Raw genomic sequence first — 26,271 nt, 5'->3', positions numbered from 1 at the left:
AATATTAAAAAAATATAAAAGTTTAAATCACCCCCCTTTTGCCCCATTTAAAATAAAATAAAAAAAATTTCCCACATACACATTTTTGGTATCGCTGCATTCAAAATCGCCCGATCTATCAATATAAAAAAATAATTAATCCGATTGGTAAGTGGCGTAACAACAAAAAAATTCTAAACGCCAGAATTACGTTTTTTGGTCGTCGCAACATTGCAATAAAATGCAATAACGGGCGATCAAAACATCGGATCTACCCCAAAATGGTATCAATAAAAACGTCAGCCCGACACGCAAAAAATAAGCCCTCACCCGGCCCCAGATACCAAAAAATGGAGACGCTACTGGTCTCGGAAAATACAGCCTTTTTTTTTTTAAGCAAAATTTGGATTTTTTTTTCACCACTTAAATAAAAAAGAACCTATACATGTTTGGTGTCTACGAACTCGTAATGACCTGGAGAATAATGATGGCAGGTCAGTTTTAGCATCCAGTTTAAGTGGTAAAAAAAACAAAACACAAAACAACTGTGGAATTGCAATTTTGTTTTGCAATTTCACTGCACCAGTGATGATGTTTAAAAGTACAACTCATCCCGCAAAAAATAATCCCTCACACGGCCATATTGACCGAACTATAAAAAGGCTATGGCTCTGGGAAGAAGGGGAGCAAAAAACGAAAACGGAAAAACCCAGGATCCTTTAACGGGTTAAAATCCACCATTAGGTAAATTTTTTTTTTATTTTTACAAACATTGAAAAAAGGCAGAAATAAGGCTATGTGCCCACGATGCAGAAATGCTCCGGATTTTTCCTGAGCGTTTCTGCATCTCCCTGGCAGAAAAAAAAGCATGCGGATTGTACATGCGTTCTTCCTGCCAGGGACATGCGGATGTGAAGCGTTCTTCACATGCATTTCCGCATGCGGGTTGACAAGCGCTTTCCAAGCGATTTTAGCATCACTTGGAAAGTGCTTGACAACTTGGTCACACTATATAAATCCATGAAACCGGCACAGATTTATATAGTGTGGCCGTAAAAGAATGGTAAAAAATAAATCTATACTTACCTTCTGATGGCCCCCGCAGTTTTGCTTCGCTCCGTCCTGGCTGCCGGCAGATCGCGGTACTGAAGGACCTGCTGACGTCATTGTCGCGTGACCCGTCACATGACTATGACGTCAGCGCAGGTCCTCCAGTCCACTGCAGTGGGGGCCATCAGAAGGTAAATATAATCTTTATTTTATTCTTTTTTTTACAGGTACTATGGTACCCGGGTCCGGAGGAGAGTCTTCTGTCCTCCACACCCGGGTACCATAAGTACATTGAACGCATGTATTCCGCATGTGCTTATCCAGTGATGCGGATTCCATGCGTTCCAATGCAAGTCAATGGCGGCAAAAACGCCACGCTTCCGCAAAATAATTGGTAGTGCTGCGTTTTTTTCCGCAATGATAACCCGCAGCGGAAATGTGCACAGCACATGCGGATTATCATTGGCAGGCCTTCTACCATGCGTTTTTGCGGCTGCGGAAACGCTTAAAAAACGCATTGTGGGCACACAGCCTAAGTGAGAAGTGTGAAAGTATAAGCCAGGAAAGCCATGTAGAGGTAGAGCGCCCCCACAAGGGCATCAGTCTGCTTGCCCCCAAGGCTCAGTCAGCGAGGTCCATGAGAGTCTCAGCGTCAGTCAGTGCTCCCCTAACAGAGAGTCCCGCTCTGCGCCCCCACCAGCCTCCTGCCATCAGCCCTCACTCAGGATCAGTAACGCTGAGCGTCCATGGCTCACAGCTCACTGCAGACGACTATCACCTACAGCGCCGCCATAACGCGTCCTGGGCGCCGGGCTGCACACACCGCAGCCAGAGAGAAGAACGGAACCATAGTGCGGGGCAGGGGGAGCACATTCCCGGGGCACCGCTCTTGCCCCCGCCGCTGCTGTCACCACAAACACAGAGCGGAGCATTGTGGGAACTGACAGCGGCTTTCGGCGGGTTTTGTTAAAATGGCGCCTCTGCAGTGACAGTTAACGGGCGAGCTCCGTGAAAACTGTAACCCCCGGAGGAAATACGGTAGCGGGCGGACCCCAGCATGGCTACCCCGGACCAGAAGTCACCGAACGTTCTGCTGCAGAACCTCTGCTGCCGGATACTTGGCAAGGGGGAAGGTAATGCGGGCCGCACCGTGTTCATTCTCCACTCCTTGTATTTCTCATCCGCTTGTTCTGTCATTTGTCTGCAGGATCAGTCAGTAAGCTGGGCACAGTGAGCTGTCAGGGATCAGTCAGTAAGCTGGGCACAGTGAGCTGTCAGGGATCAGTCAGTAAGCTGGGCACAGTGAGCTGTCAGGGATCAGTCAGTAAGCTGGGCACAGTGAGCTGTCAGGGATCAGTCAGTAAGCGGGGCACAGTGAGCTGTCAGGGATCAGTCAGTAAGCGGGGCACAGTGAGCTGTCAGGGATCAGTCAGTAAGCGGGGCACAGTGAGCTGTCAGGGATCAGTCAGTAAGCGGGGCACAGTGAGCTGTCAGGGATCAGTCAGTAAGCTGGGCACAGTGAGCTGTCAGGGATCAGTCAGTAAGCTGGGCACAGTGAGCTGTCAGGGATCAGTCAGTAAGCTGGGCACAGTGAGCTGTCAGGGATCAGACAGTAAGCGGGGCACAGTGAGCTGTCAGGGATCAGTCAGTAAGCGGGGCACAGTGAGCTGTCAGGGATCAGTCAGTAAGCTGGGCACAGTGAGCTGTCAGGGATCAGTCAGTAAGCTGGGCACAGTGAGCTGTCAGGGATCAGTCAGTAAGCGGGGCACAGTGAGCTGGCAGGGATCAGTCAGTAAGCGGGGCACAGTGAGCTGGCAGGGATCAGTCAGTAAGCGGGGCACAGTGAGCTGGCAGGGATCAGTCAGTAAGCGGGGCACAGTGAGCTGGCAGGGATCAGTCAGTAAGCGGGGCACAGTGAGCTGTCAGGGATCAGTCAGTAAGCGGGGCACAGTGAGCTGGCAGGGATCAGCCAGTAAGCGGGGCACAGTGAGCTGGCAGGGATCAGTCAGTAAGCGGGGCACAGTGAGCTGGCAGGGATCAGCCAGTAAGCGGGGCACAGTGAGCTGGCAGGGATCAGCCAGTAAGCGGGGCACAGTGAGCTGTCAGGGATCAGCGAGTAAGCGGGGCACAGTGAGCTGTCAGGGATCAGCGAGTAAGCGGGGCACAGTGAGCTGGCAGGGATCAGCCAGTAAGCGGGGCACAGTGAGCTGGCAGGGATCAGTCAGTAAGCTGGGCACAGTGAGCTGTCAGGGATCAGTCAGTAAGCGGGGCACAGTGAGCTGTCAGGGATCAGTCAGTAAGCGGGGCACAGTGAGCTGTCAGGGATCAGTCAGTAAGCTGGGCACAGTGAGCTGTCAGGGATCAGTCAGTAAGCTGGGCACAGTGAGCTGTCAGGGATCAGTCAGTAAGCTGGGCACAGTGAGCTGTCAGGGATCAGTCAGTAAGCTGGGCACAGTGAGCTGTCAGGGATCAGTCAGTAAGCTGGGCACAGTGAGCTGTCAGGGATCAGTCAGTAAGCTGGGCACAGTGAGCTGTCAGGGATCAGTCAGTAAGCTGGGCACAGTGAGCTGTCAGGGATCAGTCAGTAAGCTGGGCACAGTGAGCTGTCAGGGATCAGTCAGTAAGCTGGGCACAGTGAGCTGTCAGGGATCAGTCAGTAAGCTGGGCACAGTGAGCTGTCAGGGATCAGTCAGTAAGCGGGGCACAGTGAGCTGTCAGGGATCAGTCAGTAAGCGGGGCACAGTGAGCTGTCAGGGATCAGTCAGTAAGCGGGGCACAGTGAGCTGTCAGGGATCAGTCAGTAAGCGGGGCACAGTGAGCTGTCAGGGATCAGTCAGTAAGCTGGGCACAGTGAGCTGTCCGGGATCAGTCAGTAAGCTGGGCACAGTGAGCTGTCCGGGATCAGTCAGTAAGCGGGGCACAGTGAGCTGTCCGGGATCAGTCAGTAAGCGGGGCACAGCGAGCTATCAGGGATCAGTCAGTAAGCGGGGCACAGCGAGCTGTCAGGGATCAGTCAGTAAGCTGGGCACAGCGAGCTGTCAGGGATCAGTCAGTAAGCTGGGCACAGCGAGCTGTCAGGGATCAGTCAGTAAGCTGGGCACAGCGAGCTGTCAGGGATCAGTCAGTAAGCTGGGCACAGCGAGCTGTCAGGGATCAGCCAGTAAGCGGGGCACAGCGAGCTGTCAGGGATCAGCCAGTAAGCGGGGCACAGTGAGCTGTCAGGGATCAGCCAGTAAGCTGGGCACAGTGAGCTGTCAGGGATCAGCCAGTAAGCTGGGCACAGTGAGCTGTCAGGGATCAGTCAGTAAGCGGGGCACAGTGAGCTGTCAGGTATCTCCGGGATCAGTCAGTAAGCAGGGCACAGTGAGCTGTCAGGGATCAGTCAGTAAGCTGGGCACAGTGAGCTGTCAGGTATCTCCGGGATCAGTCAGTAAGCAGGGCACAGTGAGCTGTCAGGTATCTCCGGGATCAGTCAGTAAGCAGGGCACAGTGAGCTGTCAGGGATCAGTCTGTAAGCGGGGCACAGTGAGCTGTCAGGTATCTCCGGGATCAGTCAGTAAGCAGGGCACAGTGAGCTGTCAGGTATCTCCGGGATCAGTCAGTAAGCAGGGCACAGTGAGCTGTCAGGGATCAGTCAGTAAGCAGGGCACAGTGAGCTGTCAGGTATCTCCGGGATCAGTCAGTAAGCAGGGCACAGTGAGCTGTCAGGGATCAGTCAGTAAGCTGGGCACAGTGAGCTGTCAGGTATCTCCGGGATCAGTCAGTAAGCAGGGCACAGTGAGCTGTCAGGTATCTCCGGGATCAGTCAGTAAGCAGGGCACAGTGAGCTGTCAGGGATCAGTCTGTAAGCGGGGCACAGTGAGCTGTCAGGTATCTCCGGGATCAGTCAGTAAGCAGGGCACAGTGAGCTGTCAGGTATCTCCGGGATCAGTCAGTAAGCAGGGCACAGTGAGCTGTCAGGGATCAGTCAGTAAGCTGGGCACAGTGAGCTGTCAGGGAGCAGTCAGTAAGCTGGGCACAGTGAGCTGTCAGGGATCAGTCAGTAAGCGGGGCACAGTGAGCTGTCAGGGATCAGTCAGTAAGCTGGGCACAGTGAGCTGTCAGGGATCAGTCAGTAAGCGGGGCACAGTGAGCTGTCAGGGATCAGTCAGTAAGCTGGGCACAGTGAGCTGTCAGGGATCAGTCAGTAAGCTGGGCACAGTGAGCTGTCAGGGATCAGTCAGTAAGCGGGGCACAGTGAGCTGTCAGGGATCAGTCAGTAAGCGGGGCACAGTGAGCTGTCAGGGATCAGTCAGTAAGCTGGGCACAGTGAGCTGTCAGGGATCAGTCAGTAAGCTGGGCACAGTGAGCTGTCAGGGATCAGTCAGTAAGCGGGGCACAGTGAGCTGTCAGGGATCAGTCAGTAAGCGGGGCACAGTGAGCTGTCAGGGATCAGTCAGTAAGCGGGGCACAGTGAGCTGTCAGGGATCAGTCAGTAAGCGGGGCACAGTGAGCTGTCAGGGATCAGTCAGTAAGCGGGGCACAGTGAGCTGTCAGGGATCAGTCAGTAAGCGGGGCACAGTGAGCTGTCAGGGATCAGTCAGTAAGCGGGGCACAGTGAGCTGGCAGGGATCAGTCAGTAAGCTGGGCACAGTGAGCTGTCAGGGATCAGTCAGTAAGCGGGGCACAGTGAGCTGTCAGGGATCAGTCAGTAAGCGGGGCACAGTGAGCTGTCAGGGATCAGTCAGTAAGCGGGGCACAGTGAGCTGTCAGGGATCAGTCAGTAAGCGGGGCACAGTGAGCTGGCAGGGATCAGCCAGTAAGCGGGGCACAGTGAGCTGGCAGGGATCAGCCAGTAAGCGGGGCACAGTGAGCTGGCAGGGATCAGCCAGTAAGCGGGGCACAGTGAGCTGGCAGGGATCAGTCAGTAAGCTGGGCACAGTGAGCTGGCAGGGATCAGTCAGTAAGCGGGGCACAGTGAGCTGTCAGGGATCAGCCAGTAAGCGGGGCACAGTGAGCTGGCAGGGATCAGCCAGTAAGCGGGGCACAGTGAGCTGGCAGGGATCAGTCAGTAAGCGGGGCACAGTGAGCTGGCAGGGATCAGTCAGTAAGCTGGGCACAGTGAGCTGTCAGGGATCAGTCAGTAAGCTGGGCACAGTGAGCTGTCAGGGATCAGTCAGTAAGCGGGGCACAGTGAGCTGTCAGGGATCAGTCAGTAAGCGGGGCACAGTGAGCTGTCAGGGATCAGTCAGTAAGCGGGGCACAGTGAGCTGTCAGGGATCAGTCAGTAAGCGGGGCACAGTGAGCTGTCAGGGATCAGTCAGTAAGCTGGGCACAGTGAGCTGTCAGGGATCAGTCAGTAAGCTGGGCACAGTGAGCTGTCAGGGATCAGTCAGTAAGCTGGGCACAGTGAGCTGTCAGGGATCAGTCAGTAAGCTGGGCACAGTGAGCTGTCAGGGATCAGTCAGTAAGCTGGGCACAGTGAGCTGTCAGGGATCAGTCAGTAAGCTGGGCACAGTGAGCTGTCAGGGATCAGTCAGTAAGCGGGGCACAGTGAGCTGTCAGGGATCAGTCAGTAAGCGGGGCACAGTGAGCTGTCAGGGATCAGTCAGTAAGCTGGGCACAGTGAGCTGTCAGGGATCAGTCAGTAAGCGGGGCACAGTGAGCTGTCAGGGATCAGTCAGTAAGCGGGGCACAGTGAGCTGTCAGGGATCAGTCAGTAAGCTGGGCACAGTGAGCTGTCAGGGATCAGTCAGTAAGCGGGGCACAGTGAGCTGTCCGGGATCAGTCAGTAAGCGGGGCACAGTGAGCTGTCCGGGATCAGTCAGTAAGCGGGGCACAGTGAGCTGTCCGGGATCAGTCAGTAAGCGGGGCACAGTGAGCTGTCAGGGATCAGTGAGTAAGCTGGGCACAGCGAGCTGTCAGGGATCAGTCAGTAAGCTGGGCACAGCGAGCTGTCAGGGATCAGTCAGTAAGCTGGGCACAGCGAGCTGTCAGGGATCAGCCAGTAAGCGGGGCACAGTGAGCTGTCAGGGATCAGCCAGTAAGCTGGGCACAGTGAGCTGTCAGGGATCAGCCAGTAAGCTGGGCACAGTGAGCTGTCAGGGATCAGCCAGTAAGCTGGGCACAGTGAGCTGTCAGGGATCAGTCAGTAAGCGGGGCACGGCGAGCTGTCAGGGATCAGTCAGTAAGCGGGGCACGGCGAGCTGTCAGGGATCAGTCAGTAAGCTGGGCACGGTGAGCTGTCAGGGATCAGTCAGTAAGCTGGGCACAGTGAGCTGTCAGGGATCAGTCAGTAAGCTGGGCACAGTGAGCTGTCAGGGATCAGTCAGTAAGCTGGGCACAGTGAGCTGTCAGGGATCAGTCAGTAAGCTGGGCACAGTGAGCTGTCAGGGATCAGTCAGTAAGCTGGGCACAGTGAGCTGTCAGGGATCAGTCAGTAAGCGGGGCACAGTGAGCTGTCAGGGATCAGTCAGTAAGCGGGGCACAGTGAGCTGTCAGGGATCAGTCTGTAAGCGGGGCACAGTGAGCTGTCAGGTATCTCCGGGATCAGTCAGTAAGCAGGGCACAGTGAGCTGTCAGGTATCTCCGGGATCAGTCAGTAAGCAGGGCACAGTGAGCTGTCAGGGATCAGTCAGTAAGCTGGGCACAGTGAGCTGTCAGGTATCTCCGGGATCAGTCAGTAAGCAGGGCACAGTGAGCTGTCAGGTATCTCCGGGATCAGTCAGTAAGCAGGGCACAGTGAGCTGTCAGGGATCAGTCTGTAAGCGGGGCACAGTGAGCTGTCAGGTATCTCCGGGATCAGTCAGTAAGCAGGGCACAGTGAGCTGTCAGGTATCTCCGGGATCAGTCAGTAAGCAGGGCACAGTGAGCTGTCAGGGATCAGTCAGTAAGCTGGGCACAGTGAGCTGTCAGGGAGCAGTCAGTAAGCTGGGCACAGTGAGCTGTCAGGGATCAGTCAGTAAGCGGGGCACAGTGAGCTGTCAGGGATCAGTCAGTAAGCTGGGCACAGTGAGCTGTCAGGGATCAGTCAGTAAGCGGGGCACTGTGAGCTGTCAGGGATCAGTCAGTAAGCTGGGCACAGTGAGCTGTCAGGGATCAGTCAGTAAGCTGGGCACAGTGAGCTGTCGGGTATCTCCGGGATCAGTCAGTAAGCAGGGCACAGTGAGCTGTCGGGTATCTCCGGGATCAGTCAGTAAGCAGGGCACAGTGAGCTGTCAGGTATCTCCGGGATCAGTCAGTAAGCAGGGCACAGTGAGCTGTCAGGTATCTCCGGGATCAGTCAGTAAGCAGGGCACAGTGAGCTGTCGGGTATCTCCGGGATCAGTCAGTAAGCAGGGCACAGTGAGCTGTCGGGTATCTCCGGGATCAGTCAGTAAGCAGGGCACAGTGAGCTGTCAGGTATCTCCGGGATCAGTCAGTAAGCAGGGCACAGTGAGCTGTCAGGGATCAGTCAGTAAGCGGGGCACAGCGAGCTGTCAGGGATCAGTCAGTAAGCGGGGCACAGTGAGCTGTCAGGGATTAGTCAGTAAGCTGGGCACAGTGAGCTGTCAGGGATCAGTCAGTAAGCTGGGCACAGTGAGCTGTCAGGGATCAGTCAGTAAGCGGGGCACAGTGAGCTGTCAGGGATCAGTCAGTAAGCGGGGCACAGTGAGCTGTCAGGGATCAGTCAGTAAGCTGGGCACAGTGAGCTGTCAGGGATCAGCCAGTAAGCTGGGCACAGTGAGCTGTCAGGGATCAGCCAGTAAGCTGGGCACAGTGAGCTGTCAGGGATCAGCCAGTAAGCTGGGCACAGTGAGCTGTCAGGGATCAGCCAGTAAGCTGGGCACAGTGAGCTGTCAGGGATCAGCCAGTAAGCTGGGCACGGCGAGCTGTCAGGGATCAGTCAGTAAGCGGGGCACGGCGAGCTGTCAGGGATCAGTCAGTAAGCTGGGCACGGTGAACTGTCAGGGATCAGTCAGTAAGCTGGGCACGGTGAGCTGTCAGGGATCAGTCAGTAAGCGGGGCACAGTGAGCTGTCAGGGATCAGTCAGTAAGCGGGGCACAGTGAGCTGTCAGGGATCAGTCTGTAAGCGGGGCACAGTGAGCTGTCAGGTATCTCCGGGATCAGTCAGTAAGCAGGGCACAGTGAGCTGTCAGGTATCTCCGGGATCAGTCAGTAAGCTGGGCACAGTGAGCTGTCAGGGATCAGTCAGTAAGCTGGGCACAGTGAGCTGTCAGGGATCAGTCAGTAAGCTGGGCACAGTGAGCTGTCAGGGATCAGTCAGTAAGCTGGGCACAGTGAGCTGTCAGGGATCAGTCAGTAAGCTGGGCACAGTGAGCTGTCAGGGATCAGTCTGTAAGCGGGGCACAGTGAGCTGTCAGGGATCAGTCTGTAAGCGGGGCACAGTGAGCTGTCAGGTATCTCCGGGATCAGTCAGTAAGCAGGGCACAGTGAGCTGTCAGTTATCTCCGGGATCAGTCAGTAAGCAGGGCACAGTGAGCTGTCGGGTATCTCCGGGATCAGTCAGTAAGCAGGGCACAGTGAGCTGTCGGGTATCTCCGGGATCAGTCAGTAAGCAGGGCACAGTGAGCTGTCGGGTATCTCCGGGATCAGTCAGTAAGCAGGGCACAGTGAGCTGTCTGGTATCTCCGGGATCAGTCAGTAAGCTGGGCACAGTGAGCTGTCAGGTATCTCCGGGATCAGTCAGTAAGCAGGGCACAGTGAGCTGTCGGGTATCTCCGGGATCAGTCAGTAAGCAGGGCACAGTGAGCTGTCGGGTATCTCCGGGATCAGTCAGTAAGCAGGGCACAGTGAGCTGTCAGGTATCTCCGGGATCAGTCAGTAAGCAGGGCACAGTGATAAGCTCACTGGTCTCATGGGCCACATGTGACTCCCGAGCCCTCTGGTTGGGGACCCCTGCTATACAGTCATGTCAGAGCCAGCTAATAAGTTACCATAGCAGCAGCATCTTTTCTGCCCCAGGTCCTTCTCTGACAAGAGTACTCAGGTGCCCAGATCTACGTGTTGGCGTCACTTTTGCCCATGTACTAATACTTTCAATTGTGGAGCTGCATACACAGCACTGTACAATGATTATTAGAAAGGAGCCGCCATCTAATAAACTTGCAGGCACTGACCCCGCTCCTGCATTTCCATCAGCAGAACTGGGGCTGGTCATGTGCAGACCGCAGTTTGCCCACAATATTATGTGGCCTTTACCACTCACATGAAGTTAGCAAGGGTCCTTTACCAATCAGTGTAAGAACGGCACAAAACTTCACATCTGGCACAGCTGCCACCAGGCTTCTGCTTCATGGCCCTGCACCCTAAGGCAAATAAGAATTGTTGCTGCTAAAACGACATCATTAATATTTATGGAGGTTGGGATGACATCACTTTCAGAGATGGGAATACCCCTTCTAGTGTTATGGCTGACTGAGTAATAATTGCAGCACACAAACAACATTAGTTATTTTTGAAAAATCTTCATCACGATTGAGTCTTGTGACTGCGCTAGTCATAATGGCGACACGTCCTGATCAGATCAGCTCACGGAGCTGTGGACTTGGCTCGTCCAAGAAAAGAAACTCAGTATGACAACCACTCTGGTGAAAAGGTCATGGGTGGGTCCGGCATCTATATACATTTATTTACTGTTTACTTCTTGTCATGACTTCTACTATCATGTGTTTTCGACACTTTCCACGACCTATTAACAATGGGTGTGCATTTGCTGAAAGGGTGCGTGGCCTAACATGTTATTGTGCACCCAAAAATTGCGCAGAAATTTTGGCAGAAATTTGTGACACTGAGTACAAAAACTAATAGATGGTATCAGATTAGACCGATTAGCTCCCACTGCCGAGTGCTGCGGATCAGCTCCACTCAAATATATTGAATATATTTCAGTCACTTTTTTTTGCTTATTTAGTTCATACAAGAAAAAAACATGTTATGTAGAAATAGTCACAGAAAAAGGTGGACAACCCAACCAAGAGCAGTCTTACATCTGTAATAAAGTGTCCTAGATGTGGAGTGTTACGGTGTCTATACATAGGTAGATTAGGCTGCAAACATCCAGTAAGGTAAGTGACTGAGATGGTCGGGTTTTTAGATTGATCCATCTTCATCTCCAACACAGGCTCTGTATGGTGAGTGTTATATAATGGACTACAGATAAGTTATCTGCTCTTGTATGACATCACTATATAATGTATGGCATGCGCTATTTTACTATAGGTGAAACATCATGTTTCTTTTTTTCTATCAAAATAGAATTGAAATGGTTTCTACCCTTTCCCACAGCGGATGTCGCCCAGCAGTTCCAGTACGCAGTGCGTGTAATTGGCAGTAATTTTGCTCCAACTGTTGAACGGGACGAATTTCTTGTTGCTGAAAAGATTAAAAAAGAATGTAAGTGTGAATTCTGCTCCTAGGTAATGGCGCACTAATGGGTAGTGCCGGTGTGGGGTTACCTCATGACATCACCCAGAGAGTCCCAAAGATAATGGAGAGGCTTTATTCTAGAAAGTAATTTTTACTATGTGGCAACTTCTTTTTAAAGGGTATCTATCACCAGTTTTTTGTAGCCCATCATGATATAGGGGCAGAGATTTTGGTTTCAGCCATGTGTCACTTACTGGGCTGCTTGCTGCAGTTTTGAAAAAATCCCCATTTTATCTGCTGCAGAATTACTAGTTCTCTGAATGCCGAGCCCTCTATAACTCACCCATACCACTGATTGACAGCTTTCTGCCATTGCACAGTGGGCACAAATGCTGCCAATCAGTGGTGAGAGTGGGGTTATACAGAGCTCATGAATATGGAGGACTAAACTACAGCAGGTTTACTAGTCCTCTAGTAGTAATCTCCTCCTGATAAAACACAAATTTTACCAAAATCACAGCAAGCAGCTCAGCAAGTGATCATCGCTGGAATCATTACATTATGCTGCTCTCTGATTAGGTGTCAAAAGCTCGGTGACAGATTCTCTTTAAGTGCAATGGAATGAAATACACTACATTTATTTAAAGAAGTTTGCCTCTAACTACACTTGATGCATTTGGGATTGTCTAAAAGTTAGAAAATGCGGCATCATTAGACAATTGGCACATGCATTGCTTTCTGACAGTTTTTGTTGTGATATATGCCACAAATGGTCACAAATCAGTTGATACTGTCCCATCTCCTTTATAGGTTTGCTAGGTCATAGTGCTACATTCAGTGATTTTCAGTTCTGTACAGTGTTAGTTTCCTATAAATAAGCAATAGCCACATATGTGTTATATATTAGTGACTTACCGTGCTGCACCTTTCAGGGCAGCAATGTACAGAGCGATGTAATCCCTCCTATAGTGACTGTAATACGGGATCCGCCTATTTGTCAGTTACTCACCTGCATATATCATTTCCCCCCAGTCTTATGGCAGAATCCCAGAAGAGAGTGCAATGGTTGCTCAGATTAGTTTTCATGTGAGACATTTATTTACTGTCTAACGTCTTTGATCCATTGCTCGGGGTAAATGCTTTGTTCTTTTGTAGTTGTGAGGCAGAGAAGAGAAGCAGATGGCGCTCTGTTTTCTGAGCTTCACCGGAAGCTCCAGTCCCAGGTATGTGTTGGACATGATGTGGCCAAAATGTGACTATTCTATTGGAGAGTTGTCTCACAATTATAACATACGACCTGCACAGAGGATAGGCGATAAATATTTGATCTCTAGCAGTTCCTGCAATCATTCATGACACTGCAGAACCTGTGTCCCATGTTTGATTGGAGCCACAGTCATGTATGTGCACTGATGCCCCAATAATTGTCTGTGGGACAGATGAAGATGACTATGCTGGGCTCCTTCATCTCCATCAGTCCCATAGGCAATGAGTGAAGCTGCAGTGTGAATGCCTTGACTTCATCAAACTGGGGAGATAAGACCTCTGTTCTGGTAAAGGGCAGTGGGTCCCCGGCTGACAGATACTTATCACTTGCAATGTAAGTCCTATCTACAGAATAATTGTGGGATTACTACGTTACCTAGCGTAATCATTTTGCATGTATAAAATGTGGAACCTTGTAGTTTTGTTGTCACTTTTTGTTTGCTTTATGGCATTTATTTTTTTTTAAGGATTTTATATTTTCCTTAACATTCCCATTACAATATACTGGCATACTTGAGTATGTTGTCTGAGCACAGACATGTACTTGTTGGAGACGTCCCTGGGGACTGTTGTTTGGGCTGAGGCGGTCTCTATAGTGATGCCAGCCCCAGCTGTCATGCTGCTGAGGGAAGGGGATACTTTATCATGGCATTTAACCAGTTCACTGCTGAGTTTTCCCTGATGCTGGCACTGGCAGTGTGAGTGTAACTACATTACAGTTGTCCTCTTGCTAGTGATTGCCCAGGCACAGTGTCAGCACCCACTTGATCACTTTGATGTAATAGTATGCCAGGGTGCCAAAGGCCTCACCTGTAATCCAGATACCTGATATAAGGCTAGGGCTACATGGCAACATTTGTCGCGTGCCACCGAAATCGCTGTTTTACATTTCCTATGGTGTCGCAATACGACCTGCAACACAGTCACTAATGTTCCATATGTGTGTGATTCTCTGCCGCATGCCTCAAGCAGCACACTTACCATAGACTTCAATGCACATCGCATGCGACAAGTTGTAAGTTACATGCAACTTGTCCCAATTTGGCTGTTGTATTTTACAGAAAAGTGATTCACAAAAGCTAACAAATGGTTGTCTACCAATAATTAATGAATCCTACAAAAAAGGTCTACCTCACTTGTATAAGAATAAAATATATTAAATACATAGAAAATCATTTATTCCATTATTAAAAAAAAAAACCTGTATGTGTACCAGGGAAACATCAAACAGATAAGTGGATATAAAAATGAGGGTGTAATAGGGAATAAAGTCATATGATCAAGAGGCACTCAATTCATATGTTATTCATATATTATGTAATCAGATACAAACACTCATTAAAGTGCATGTGCATAAATAAGGATCTAGACCTGTTAATTAGATTTGAATTCATATTTAATCTAAGACATGATTAGTAACAGTGGACAATAGTTACCCTGACAGTCTCTCAAGGTGTCCGCACCTTGAAACACGTTTCGCACACTGCTTTCTCAAGGGGAGGAAGCAGTGAACGAAACGCGCGTCGGGTTCGGATATCTTGAGTGACTGTTTATGCACATGTACTTTTATGTGAGTACAAAACTGGAAAGAACTATGAATTGAGTACCTCTTGATCAGATGACTTTATTCCCTGTTAGACCCTCATATTTATTGACCACTTATGTGTTTGATATTTCCCTGGCATACATGTTTGTTGTTTTTTTTTAAATGATGGAATAAATGGTTTTCTATGTGTTTAACGAATAATATGTTTTATTTTACAGCAAAATCAGAGTTGCAAAATAATGATGCAACAGCAAGTCGTGTCTCTCAGATTTTCTGAGAATTGGTGTTGGGCATCAAATATCGCTGTGTAACCCTAGCATCTATTAGTAAATAATTAAAATGAATTGGTAGCATGTGCTAGGTTGTTTGGGTCCCGGGAATGCAATTACAACTGGAAATTTGACCTATGTCGTTCTTGATGTGGACGAACTTCTAGAAATTGGGTCTGTACTGATTGATGACATTATTTTGAGCTGCTCTTTTTTGCTTGAATCTTTTTGCTGTGTTAGTCCAATAAGACAATGTTTTCTGCAGACGTAGGAAGGGCAGTATGGCCATTATAAAAGCAGTGGGTTTTGTGATGTTATTTTTGAACCATCAAACCCTTTTAGCATTCTTGATCATAGGAAACTTCTTGCAAGGAATAGATTTTTTTTATTTGACTTTTAACATAACGGCCTACGCTGAGTGGTGAAGGTTTATTTTTAGGATCATTTGCTTTATTGTTCCACAGATTTATTGAGTTTTTTTTCACATACAAGCTTTTTAAGCGGCTTTTGTTTCTGGCTGAAGGTTAAATACACTATTGATTCTTGGATGGGAACTGAAGAAACGATTAGTTCATCTCATTAATGGATAATACTGTTTGTCATACAAAATGGTACTCCATGCACTTACGTCCTAAACAGGGCTTCCTTGATCGAACGTTCTGTAATGGTAGTTTGTACACAGTTGGTATCCCTTTTTTATTATAAGATTATGTCTCCTATGAATTTTGTTGATGGTTGCGGTACATGGTAAGTTGGTGGACAGTGTGAAAATTGACATGATATTTTTTATGTCAATATATTTTTGTCTTCATTGGGAAACGAAAAATGTTTTTACATCAGAGGCCAATTCATTGTGTCCGTTTTAGTAATGAGTGATGGAGGAGGACAACTTCCAGATCCTCATATCTAAATTTGCTTTATGAAGGGTCTTGCGTTATTTTTCACTGTACATCACAAATTTTACAGTATGCGTGTGTATACATATGTAAATATTTGTGTATGTATACAGCGGATATAAAAAAAAAAAAAAAACTACTGAATCATATCAGAACTTTTTCCACCTTTTAATGTCACCTATTTTGTACAATTCAACTGAAAAATAAATGGAAATCGTTTCTTGGGTGAAAAAAGAAATATAAATAATGTAAATTATGTGGTTACATAAATATGCACACTCCTAAACTAGTACTTGTGAAAGTACTCATGACAACATTCAGTCTGAGTGGGCCATTCCAAAACTTTGATCTTCGTCTGGCGAAGCCATTCTTTAGTTGATTTGGAGGTATGCTTAGGGTCCTCTTCAGTTTTTAGCAGAGACATGATAATTTTGTTGCAAAATTGACTAATATTTGGAACTGTTCATAATTCCCTCCACCTTGACTAAAGCCCTAGTTCCAGCTGCCAGAAAACTTCCCCAAAGCATAGTTCTGCCTCCACCTTGCTTCACTGTGGGTATGGTGTTCTTTTAGTGATGTACATTGTTGGCTTGGCACCAAACACCTCTTGGTATTATAGCTAAAAGATTCAACCTTAGTTTCATCAAACCATAATACATTTTCCCTTTTGCTTTTGGAAGACTTGATGTAGGATTTGTGAAAACATAGCCAAGGTTTTGTATATATACAGTACAGACCAAAAGTTTGGACACACCTCATTTAAAGATTTTTCTGTATTTTCATGACTATGAAAATTGTACATTCACATCAAAACTATGAATTAACACATGTGGAATTATATACTTAACAAAAAAGTGTGAAACAACTGAAAATATGTCTTATATTCTAGCTTCTTCAAAGTAGCCACCTTTTGCTTTGTTGACTGCTTTGCACACTCTTGGCATTCTCTTGATGAGCTTCAAGAGGTAGTCACCGGAAATGGTCTTCCAACAATCTTGGAGTTCCCTGAGATGCTTAGCACTTGTTGGCCCTTTTGCCTTCACTCTGCAGTCCAGCTCACTCCAAACCATCTCGATTGGGTTCAGGTCTGGTGACTGTGGAGGCCAGGTCATCTGGCGTAGCACCCCATCACTCTCCTTCTTGGTAAAATAGCCCTTACACAGCCTGGGGGTGTGTTTGGGGTCATTGTCCTGTTGAAAAATAAATGATTGTCCAACTAAACGCAAACCGGATGGAATAGCATGCCGCTGCAAGATGCTGTGGTAGCCATGCTGGTTCAGTATGCCTTCAATTTTGAACAAATCCCCAACAGTGTCACCAGCAAAGCACCCCCACACCATCACACCTCCTCCTCTATGCTTCACGGTGGGAACTAGGCATGTAGAGTCCATCCGTTCACCTTTTCTGCGTCGCACAAAGACACGGTGTTTGAAACCAAAGATCTCAAATTTGGACTCATCAGACCAAAGCACAGATTTCCACTGGTCTAATGTCCATTCCTTGTGTTCTTTAGTCCAAACAAGTCTCTTCTGCTTGTTGCCTGTCCTTAGCAGTGGTTTCCTAGCAGCTATTTTACCATGAAGGCCTGCTGCACAAAGTCTCCTCTTAACTGTAGTTGTAGAGATGTGTCTGCTGCTAGAGCTCTGTGTGGCATTGACCTGGTCTCTAATCTGAGCTGCTGTTAACCTGCGATTTCTGAGGCTGGTGACTCGGATAAACTTATCCTCAGAAGCAGAGGAGACTCTTGGTCTTCCTTTCCTGGGGCGGTCCTCATGTGAGCCAGTTTCTTTGTAGCTCTTGATGGTTTTTGCAACTGCAGTTGGGGACACTTTCAAAGTTTGCCCAATTTTTCGGACTGACTGACCTTCATTTCTTAAAGTAATGATGGCCACTCGTTTTTCTTTACTTAGCTGCTTTTTTCTTGCCATAATACAAATTCTAACAGTCTATTCAGTAGGACTATCAGCTGTGTATCCACCTGACTTCTGCACAACACAACTGATGGTCCCAACCCCATTTATAAGGCAAGAAATCCCACTTATTAAACCTGACAGGGCACATCTGTGAAGTGAAAACCATTTCCGGTGACTACCTCTTGAAGCTCATCAAGAGAATGCCGAGAGTGTGCAAAGCAGTCATCAAAGCAAAAGGTGGCTACTTTGAAGAACCTAGAATATAAGACATATTTTCAGTAGTTTCACACTTTTTTGTTAAGTATATAATTCCACATGTGTTAATTCATAGTTTTGATGCCTTCAGTGTGAATGTACAATTTTCAAAGTCATGAAAATACAGGAAAATCTTTAAATGAGAAGGTGTGTCCAAACTTTTGGTCTGTACTGTAATATATATATATATATATATATATATATATATATATATATATATGTTTCCTTTTTGCCAACCTACCCCACAGGCCAGACATATGAAGAATACGGGAGTTTGTCACATGCAGTACGCAACCAGAACCAGAAACTCCTGCAGATCCTTGCCGTAGGCCTCTTGGCAGCTTCTCTGACCAATTTTATTCTTGTTTTTTTATCAATTTTGGAGAATCGTCCAGCTCTATTTGATGTCACATTGTGAACCTGAAGGGTTCGGCATTCAATCACCGCGCTGTGTATAGAGAGCGGCGGCTGTAAGCACGCCCCTGGCACTGACTCACAGCTGGACCTAATGCTGAGCTGCTATCAGTCAGTGTTGGGGGAGCGGTTACAGCCGCTGCTCTCTATACACAGAGCGGTGACTGAACCAGCGCTGGCGCCATCCCCGTGACTGAAACACGAACCCTGGTGGGGGGAATAAAGGTCATTTCTTCTAGGCAGCGGGGCTCTCAGTGCGGGTTCCGCGTCGCTTCAGAACACAATTAACCTGCAGATTAACTCCATATCTGCCTGTTAATATAGCTTTTTTTCACGTGACTTATTCTCTTTGTTATAGAGTGGCACAAAATACTTTCCAAATTTTAAGTGTTTTGTAAAGTATTTGCATGTAGATTTCAATGTGTTTACACCAAATATTACACACTGTATAACAAATCCAAAAAGTTTTCCATCGATGGGTCGTTGTATGAATTTGAAAATTTGTAGCCTGGCTTCAAGTCTGCACAAACCGTGGTGTGTTGTTCTTCTAAATTGAATTTGCAGCCTTCAGCTACAATTACTGCTGCACCCCTTTTTTTATTTTTGCCTTTTAATTTTTTCTTCCTTTTCCTTAAAGAGCCATAACATTTTTTTTTCTACCATCTTAGCTACATGAAGTCTTGTGTTTTTTATTTTTATTTATTTTTTATTTTTTGCGTGACCAGTTATAGTTTTGAACGGCACAACTCATTTTGACTCATTTTGCCATATTGTGAACTGGAAACCGGGAAGAAAATTCCAAGTGCAGGAAAAAAAATACATTTTTTTTTTGTGTTTAGTTTTTACTTCATTTATTGGTAAATTTGACCTGGCAACACTATTTTTCAGTTCAGAATGATTATAGCAATACCAAATTTGTATAATGTGTGTGTTTTTATTTTTTTTATTATTTTATTTAAGTTTGGTCTGTGTTGTCATTTTCTAAATAAACCTCTTATTAATTTTCAGTTGATGGACCTGTGTAAGGTTTTTTTTTTCATGGCAAGCTGATGTTTCTACTGATATATTTTGGGGTGCACACAATGTTTTAATCAGGGCTGTGGAGTCAGTAAGCCAAACCTCTGACTCCTCAATTTCCCTGACACTTACTGACTCCGACTCCACGACTCAGACTCCCTCATACATGGCTCATGTTTAAGTGATAATACAGATTCATCTCAGCTAAAAGTCTAGACCCTTAGATCAGGAATAGGACAGACATTTATAGGACATTTCATAACTTTCCCAAATTCTTATGAAAAAATATTCCCCACAAACTGCATTGAACTATTGTACCCAATTTATTGTATATTGTTGGAGTTGGTCCATTTTATACCGACTCCACAAAAATGGACACCGACTCCACGACTCCGACTCCACAACCCTGGTTTTAATTGCATTTTTGTGAAGAAATATGTCAGCCGAAAAAAAAATGGGTTAAACAGTCACTATTTTGATAGCTTGGACTCTTACAAATGTGGTGAAACAGAATATTTTTTATTGAGGGGAACAAAGAGGTCATCTAAATTTTTAGGCTTCTTTTTTTTCATTTTCAAAACTTTTTTTTTGGTTGCCAAGGGTACATGAAATTGCAGTTGTCTTCTCTCTTGTTTTACATTCTTGATCTGGATTGCAGGATATACAGTCATGCTCAGTGTTGCCACCCTTCAGATTGTTCCAGAAAATTAAGTATTTCTCCCAGAAAATTATTGCATATGTATATTTTGTTATACACCTGTTTATTTCCTTCGTGTGTATTGGAACAACATAAGAGAAAAAAAGGTCAATTTGACATAATTTCACACTCAACCCCAAAAATTGGATAGACAAAATTGTTGGCACCTTTCCAAAATTGTGGGTAGACAACTTTGTTTCAAGCATGTGATGATCATTCAAACGCACTTGTGGCAAGTAACAGGTGTGGGCAATATGAAAATCACACCTGAACCCAGATAAAAAGGGGAGAAGTAGACACACAGTGCAAAGATTGAGTCAGAGTGTGCCACACTAAGCATGGTGAACAGAAAGAGGAGAAGAGAACTGGATGAGGACTTAACAACCGAAATTGTTTAATAATATCAACAAACTCAAGGTTACAAGTCCATCACCAGAGTTCTTGATGTTCCTTTGTCTATGGTGCGCAATATAATGAAGAAGTTTACAACACATTCACTGTAGGTAATCTCCCTGGACATGGGTGGCAGAGAAAAATTGATGAAAGGTTGCAATGCAGGATAGCCCGGATGGTGGGTAAGCAGCCCCAATCAAGTTGCGAAAAAATTCAAGCTGTCCTGCAGGCTCAGGGTGCATCAGTGTCCGTGCAAACATCCGTCGACATTTGAATGAAATTAAACGCTATGGCTGAAGACCCAGGAGGACCCCACTGCTGACACAGACACAATAAAAAGCTAGACTGCAGTTTGACAGAATCCTTCTGTGAAATTGTCTTGTGGACAGATGAGACCAAGATAGAGCTTTTTGCTAAAGCACATTATTCTACTGTTTGCCAAAAACAGAACGAGGCCTACAAAGAAAAGGAATACAGAACCTACAGTCAAATATGGTGGAGGTTCAAAGATGTTTTGGAGTTGTTTTGCTGCCTCTCGCTCAAAGTGCCTTGACTGTGAAAGGCATCATGAAATCTGATGATTACCAAAGGATTTTCGGTTGCAATGTAGTGCCCAGTGTCAGAAAGCTGGGTTTGAGTCCTAGGTCATGGGTCTTCCAGCAGGACAATAACCCCAAACATACTTCAAGAAGCACCCAGAAATGTATGGAAACAAAGCGCTGGAGAGTTCTGAAGTGGCCAGCAATGAGTCCGGATCTAAATCCCATTGAACACCTGTGGAGAGACTTTAAATTTGCTGTTGGGAGAAGTCACCCTTCAAATATGAGAGACCTGAAGCAGTTTGCAAAAGAAGAGTGGTCAAAATTCCAGTTAAGAGCTGTAAGAAGCTTGTTGATGGTTGTAGGAACAATTGATTGCAGTTATTTATTCCAAAGAGCGTACAACCAAATATTAAGTTGAGGGTGCCAACAATTTTGTCCAGCCCATTTTTTTTGGTTTTGTGCGAAATTATGTCCAATTTGCCTTTTTTTTTCCTCTGCTTTTTTTGGGTTGTTCCAATACACACAAAGGAAATAAACATGGGTATAACAAAACATGTGTAATTGCAATAACTTTCTGGGAGAAATATTTTTTCTTAAACAATTTCAAGGGTGCCAACACTTTTGGACATGACTGAAAGCAAAATTATGGTTTCCTATGGAGTACAGCCACAGGAGTGCCGACAGGACAGCCATGTCGGCTGCCTTGGCAACAAGCGATCGTCTTGTGGGGGTGCAGCGGTGATATGATAGAATCTTGGAACGGCTGCTCTTCATAAATGTGCTGCGGCAGAGATTCACAGCGGCTTTTAAAGGGGAGATCTGGGACTTTAAAAAAAAAAAATGTGCCTAAGCATTAACAGGCAGGTAGTTTCTACTTACCTGGTCTGTTGTGACAACCTATATATAACTAGGAGCAGTAGGCAAAAATTTGTTTCAAATTATAAATTCTTTATTCATACATATACATAAAATATAGGCACACAATAAAATCCATGTTATAAAAGGAGAATGTCAGACATGGGCTCAACCATATACAGTTGTGCTCAAAAGTTTACATACCCAGGATGAATTTTTCCTCTCTTGGCCTTGTTTCGGAGAATATGAATGATAACCAAAAAACTTTTTCTCCACTCATGGTTATTGGTTGGGTGAAGCCATTAATTGTCAAACTACTGTGTTTTCTCTTTTTAAATCTTAATGACAACCAAAAACATCCACATGACCCTGATCAAAAGTTCACATACCCTGGTGGTTTTGGCATGATAACATGCACAGAATTTGACACAAATGGGTTTGAATGGCTACTAAAGGTAACCTCCTCACCTGTGACCTGTTTGCTTGTAATCAGTGTGTGTGGATAATAGTTGAGTGAGTTTCTGGGATCCAGACAGACTCTTGCATCTTTCATCCAGCCACTGATGTTTCTGAATTGTGAGTCATGGGGAAAGGAAAAGAATTGTCAATGGTTATATGGTAGGACAGGAAAGAGATACAAAAAAAATCCAAGGAATTGATAATACCAGTCAGCAGCATTCAAACTGATTAACAAATGGAAAATCAGGGGCTCTGTAAAAACTAAACCACGGTCAGGTAGACCAACAAAAATTTCAGCGATAACTTCCAGGAAAATTGTTTGGGATGCAAAGAAAAGCCCACAAATAACATCAGCTGAAATTCAGGACTCTCTGAAAACTAGCGGTGTGGCTGTTTCAAGATGCACAGTAAGGAGGCACTTGAAGAAAAATGGGCTGCATGGTCGAGTCGCCAGAAGAAAGCCACTTTGTGACATTTGCGCAGTAATAACTCGCCTACAATATGCCAAACAGCACAGAAAGAAGCCTCAAAACTTCTGGAAAAAGGTCATTTAGAGTGATGAGACCAAAATTGAACTTTTTGGCCACAGCCATAAACGTTACATTTGGAGAGAGGTCAACAAGGCCTATGATGAAAGGAACACCATTCCTACAATAAAGCATGGAGGTGGATCGCTGATGTTTTGGGGATGTGTGAGCTACAAAGGCACAGGAAAAGTTGATAACATGCAGCATTTATCTTTTCCTTCAAGTTTTATCAGCAAATACTGGAGGCAAATTTGCACTCATCAGCCCGGAAGCTGCGCATGGGACATACTTAGACTTTCCAACATGACAATGATCCACAACACAAGGCCAAGCCGACCTGTCATTGGCTGCAGCAGAACAAAGTGAAGGTTCGGGAGTGGCCATCTCAGTCTCCTGACCTCAATATCATTGAGCCACTCTGGGGAGATCTCAAGCGCGCTGTTCATGCTAGATAGCCCAGGAATTTACAGGAACTGGAGGCTTTTTGCCAAGAAGAATGGGCAGCTTTACCATCTGACAAAATAAAGAACCTCATCCAGAACTACCACACAAGACTTCAAGCTGTCATTGATGTTAGGGGTGGCCATACACGGTATTATAACTGGGGTATGTGAACTTTTGATCAGGATCATTTGGATGTTTTTGGTTGTCATTAAGATTTAAAAAGAGAAAACACAGTAGTTTGACAATAAATGGCTTCACCCAACCAATAACCATGAGTGGAGAAAAAGTTTTTTGGTTATCATTCATATCCTCTGAAACAAGGCCAAGAAAGGAAACATTCTGCCAGGGTATGTAAACTTTTGAGCACAACTGAAGGTAAATCCCAAACTAGACTTCAAATAAATAACATGTAATAATCACAATTCAATAGGTTGTATCAACAAATCAAGCTTAACACTAAATATTCAGTGGAAAAAAATCCTACTTTTTAGTAGCACACTTAATAAATTGTACAGCCCACAGTATCAAATAGTGATATAGTTGATCACTTTGCTATAGGATTCTGGATCTCAAAGACATATACTTGTCCAATATTAAACATACAAAAAGTATGTCTGTCAGAGGAAGCGAAACGTGCGTTGGGTTTCTTTGGCCACCATTCAGGTTTTATTTTCCACTTACTATTTATTCCCCTATGTACTGTATATCTAGTGATTTGTTTTTGTATGCTTAATATGTCTGTCTTTGGACTAATGCTCCTAGTTATATATAGGTTGTCTTTATTGATGGTAGAGCCCCTAATTTTGGTCTGTCTAGGCTTTCATCTACCTGTCTGTTGTGGCCGGCGCTGTTCTTCGTCGGCACAGATCGATCGCAGACTTCCGCTGACGTCACGTCAACAGAGCGGTAGTTTCTCTTCCTGTTGACAGGGAGGGACTACTGGTGTCAGGCTGATTGACAGCCAGCTCTCCGCTGCCTAATTGGAGGAAGCCAGTAGCTCCGTCCTGTCAATAGGAAGAGAAACTGCGGCTCTGTTGACAGGGAGCAGCTGGATCTCTGGCAGGAGCTGTCAATGACCAGCGCCAGGTACAGCAGGCAGGTAGTTGCCTCTGTTAGCAACTGCTTACCATTTTTTTTTTTTTAAAGTCCCAGATATCCCCTCTAAGGAGTATCTGTTAAATGCAGATGCCTACTGTATAATACAGCTGAAAAGTTGATTTGCTACATCAGCCATTTTGTCTGAAGGATATAACTGACAAATACAATTTTTCTTGCAGGGTGTGTTAAAAAACAGATGGTCAATTCTGTACCTATTGCTTAGTCTAAGTGAAGACCCACGCAAACAGTCAAGCAAGGTATGCAGTGGTAAGATTCCTAGGCGGTGACTAGACAGTTTAATTGTATGGTTTTCTTTTTCCTGTCATAGATTCTAGCCACACGTGATGGTATTTATTTTACTTTTAAACACCTACATTTGCAATCAAAATTATCCTGCCCCCATTGTATATTTGGTTTTAAAGCATGGCTTTGGCTTGGTGATGTTCTTGGGATGCCTTGCTGCCTCTGGCACTGGAAATATGCATCATTTTGGAGGGTAAGATAGATCCAATCTCTTGTCAGGGAATCTTATGAGAATTTGCCAAACCCTTGTGTGAGGAAGCTGAAGTTTGGGCTTTATTGGCCTTTCCAACAGGACAGTGATCCCAAACATACATCATATTCCACCAAGGCTCAGTTTCAGAAGTCCTGGAGGATTCTGTAGTGTCCATCACAGTCACCTGACTGTAGAAAATCTGATGGAATCTGAGGAAGGCTGTTGCAGCATGCAAACCTAAGAATATTAGTGAACTGCAGGCCATTTCTAAGATTCCTCAGGGGCGCTGCCAGAAGTTGGTGTTTGGGTATGTGTCACGTTTGCAGCAGGTCACAATAGCTAAAGGTACTCTAATAATTACAACCCCAAGTCCAAAAAAAGTTGGGATGCAGTGTACACTATAAATAAAACATGAATGCAATAAGCCCATATAACCATATTTTATTCACAACATTCACAAGAAAAAATGGTCAGAGGTTCACCAATCTGAACAACTGCGTCTGAAAATTGTGGACAATTTCAGTAAAACGTTCCTCGATATAAAATTGCAAAGACTTGAATATCCCTCTTTCTACACAACATGATAGCATCAAGAGATTCTGTAGAAATTCATGTGCACAAGGGACAAGGCAGTTTGCAGTGCAATCCACAAATGCAATTTAAAGTACCATGCACCCGGTTACCTGGTTGTTGCTAGAGCTCCTGATGGTGGAGTTAGGCTTGAGCTGCAGGTAGCCGCCAGGTACCACTCCAAGGGCAGTCCCTGGTACTGCGGCAGCTGACCCCAAGGGTCAGGGTCACACTCACAGATTCTGAGTCACTGGCAGGACAGAATTCGGAATCACAAATAGGCTAGATAACACAACCTGCTCAGGCAACATGGATTCTGGGTCACCAAACAGGATGGACACTGGTACTTGTTTAGGTACCGCCTGATCCGTTTCAGGCTCAGACAACAGGAACAGGTTCAACACTGTTAACTAGAACATGGAACTGGCAACTGACTAGTTGCACCAACACTTACTAACCAAACTGGGGAGGGTGCATTATATACCTGATGCCTCCCATCTATTGGCAGGGGGCATTTCCAAAGTGTGCGCCCTGTCTCTTTTAAGAATCGGAGAGCACGCATTTGGTGGCCCGGTGGGAGATCTGTGAGACATGTGCTGGCCCAGAGAAGCAGGAAGCCACAGCAGGGAACTGGGACACTGCCGAGCGGCCGGGGCGGTAATTATGTCGGCGTCCCTGCTGGGAGGAGGGGGGAACATGCAGGGGTGCCGACATTAGTGTTACATAAAGCTCTATCGTGCAGAGAAGAAGCCATGTATCAACACAATCCAGAAACGCTGCTGTCTAACCTGGGCCTATGTTCATTTAAAACGGACTGAGGCAAAGTGGAAAACTGTTCTGTGGTCAGATGAATCAAACTTTGAAATTGTTTGTGGAGACCATGAAAGCTGTGTCCTGTGGACTCGAGGAGAGGGACCATCCAGCTTGTTAGCAGCGCAAAGTTCTAAAGCCTGTATCTCTGATGGTATGAGGCTGCACTAGTGCCTATAGCATGGCCAGCTTACACACCATGAGAAGCATTATCAATACTGAGCATTATACACAGGTTTTAGAACAACAAATGCTCTCATCCAGACAACTTCTATATCAAGGATTAAGTTGCATATTTCAGCACGACAATGCTAAACCACATTCTGCATCCAGCACAACAGTATGGCTTCAAAGAAGAAGAATTTGGGTGTTGAACTGTCCGCCTTTAGTCCAAACCTTTCACCAACAGAAAACATTTGGTGCATAA

General features: G+C 46.1%; 1 protein-coding gene across 2 annotated transcripts in view; it reads left to right on the top strand.

The window, feature by feature from the left end:
• The first annotated feature begins 1,753 nt into the window (after nt 1-1,753).
• Nucleotides 1,754-26,271, top strand: part of TUBGCP3 (tubulin gamma complex component 3) — a 79,212-nt gene continuing 54,694 nt past the window's right edge. Inside the window, exons 1-4 of one of the 2 annotated variants that reach the window (XM_073664385.1) lie at nt 1,754-2,162; nt 11,297-11,404; nt 12,533-12,600; nt 24,148-24,225. In XM_073664385.1, the coding sequence (XP_073520486.1) occupies nt 2,087-2,162; nt 11,297-11,404; nt 12,533-12,600; nt 24,148-24,225 (330 nt within the window). In that variant the 5' untranslated portion in view covers nt 1,754-2,086. The remainder of the gene's footprint in view (nt 2,163-11,296; nt 11,405-12,532; nt 12,601-24,147; nt 24,226-26,271) is intronic. The other variant, XM_073664384.1, reaches the window with a different exon arrangement.

The sequence above is a fragment of the Phyllobates terribilis genome, unplaced genomic scaffold (assembly GCF_046119375.1).
Source record: "Phyllobates terribilis strain yellow unplaced genomic scaffold, ASM4611937v1 Scaffold_2__4_contigs__length_985480577, whole genome shotgun sequence".
Classification (NCBI taxonomy): domain Eukaryota; kingdom Metazoa; phylum Chordata; class Amphibia; order Anura; family Dendrobatidae; genus Phyllobates; species Phyllobates terribilis.
Note: the sequence above shows the minus strand (reverse complement) of the source record. Positions and strands in the feature narration are given on the sequence as shown.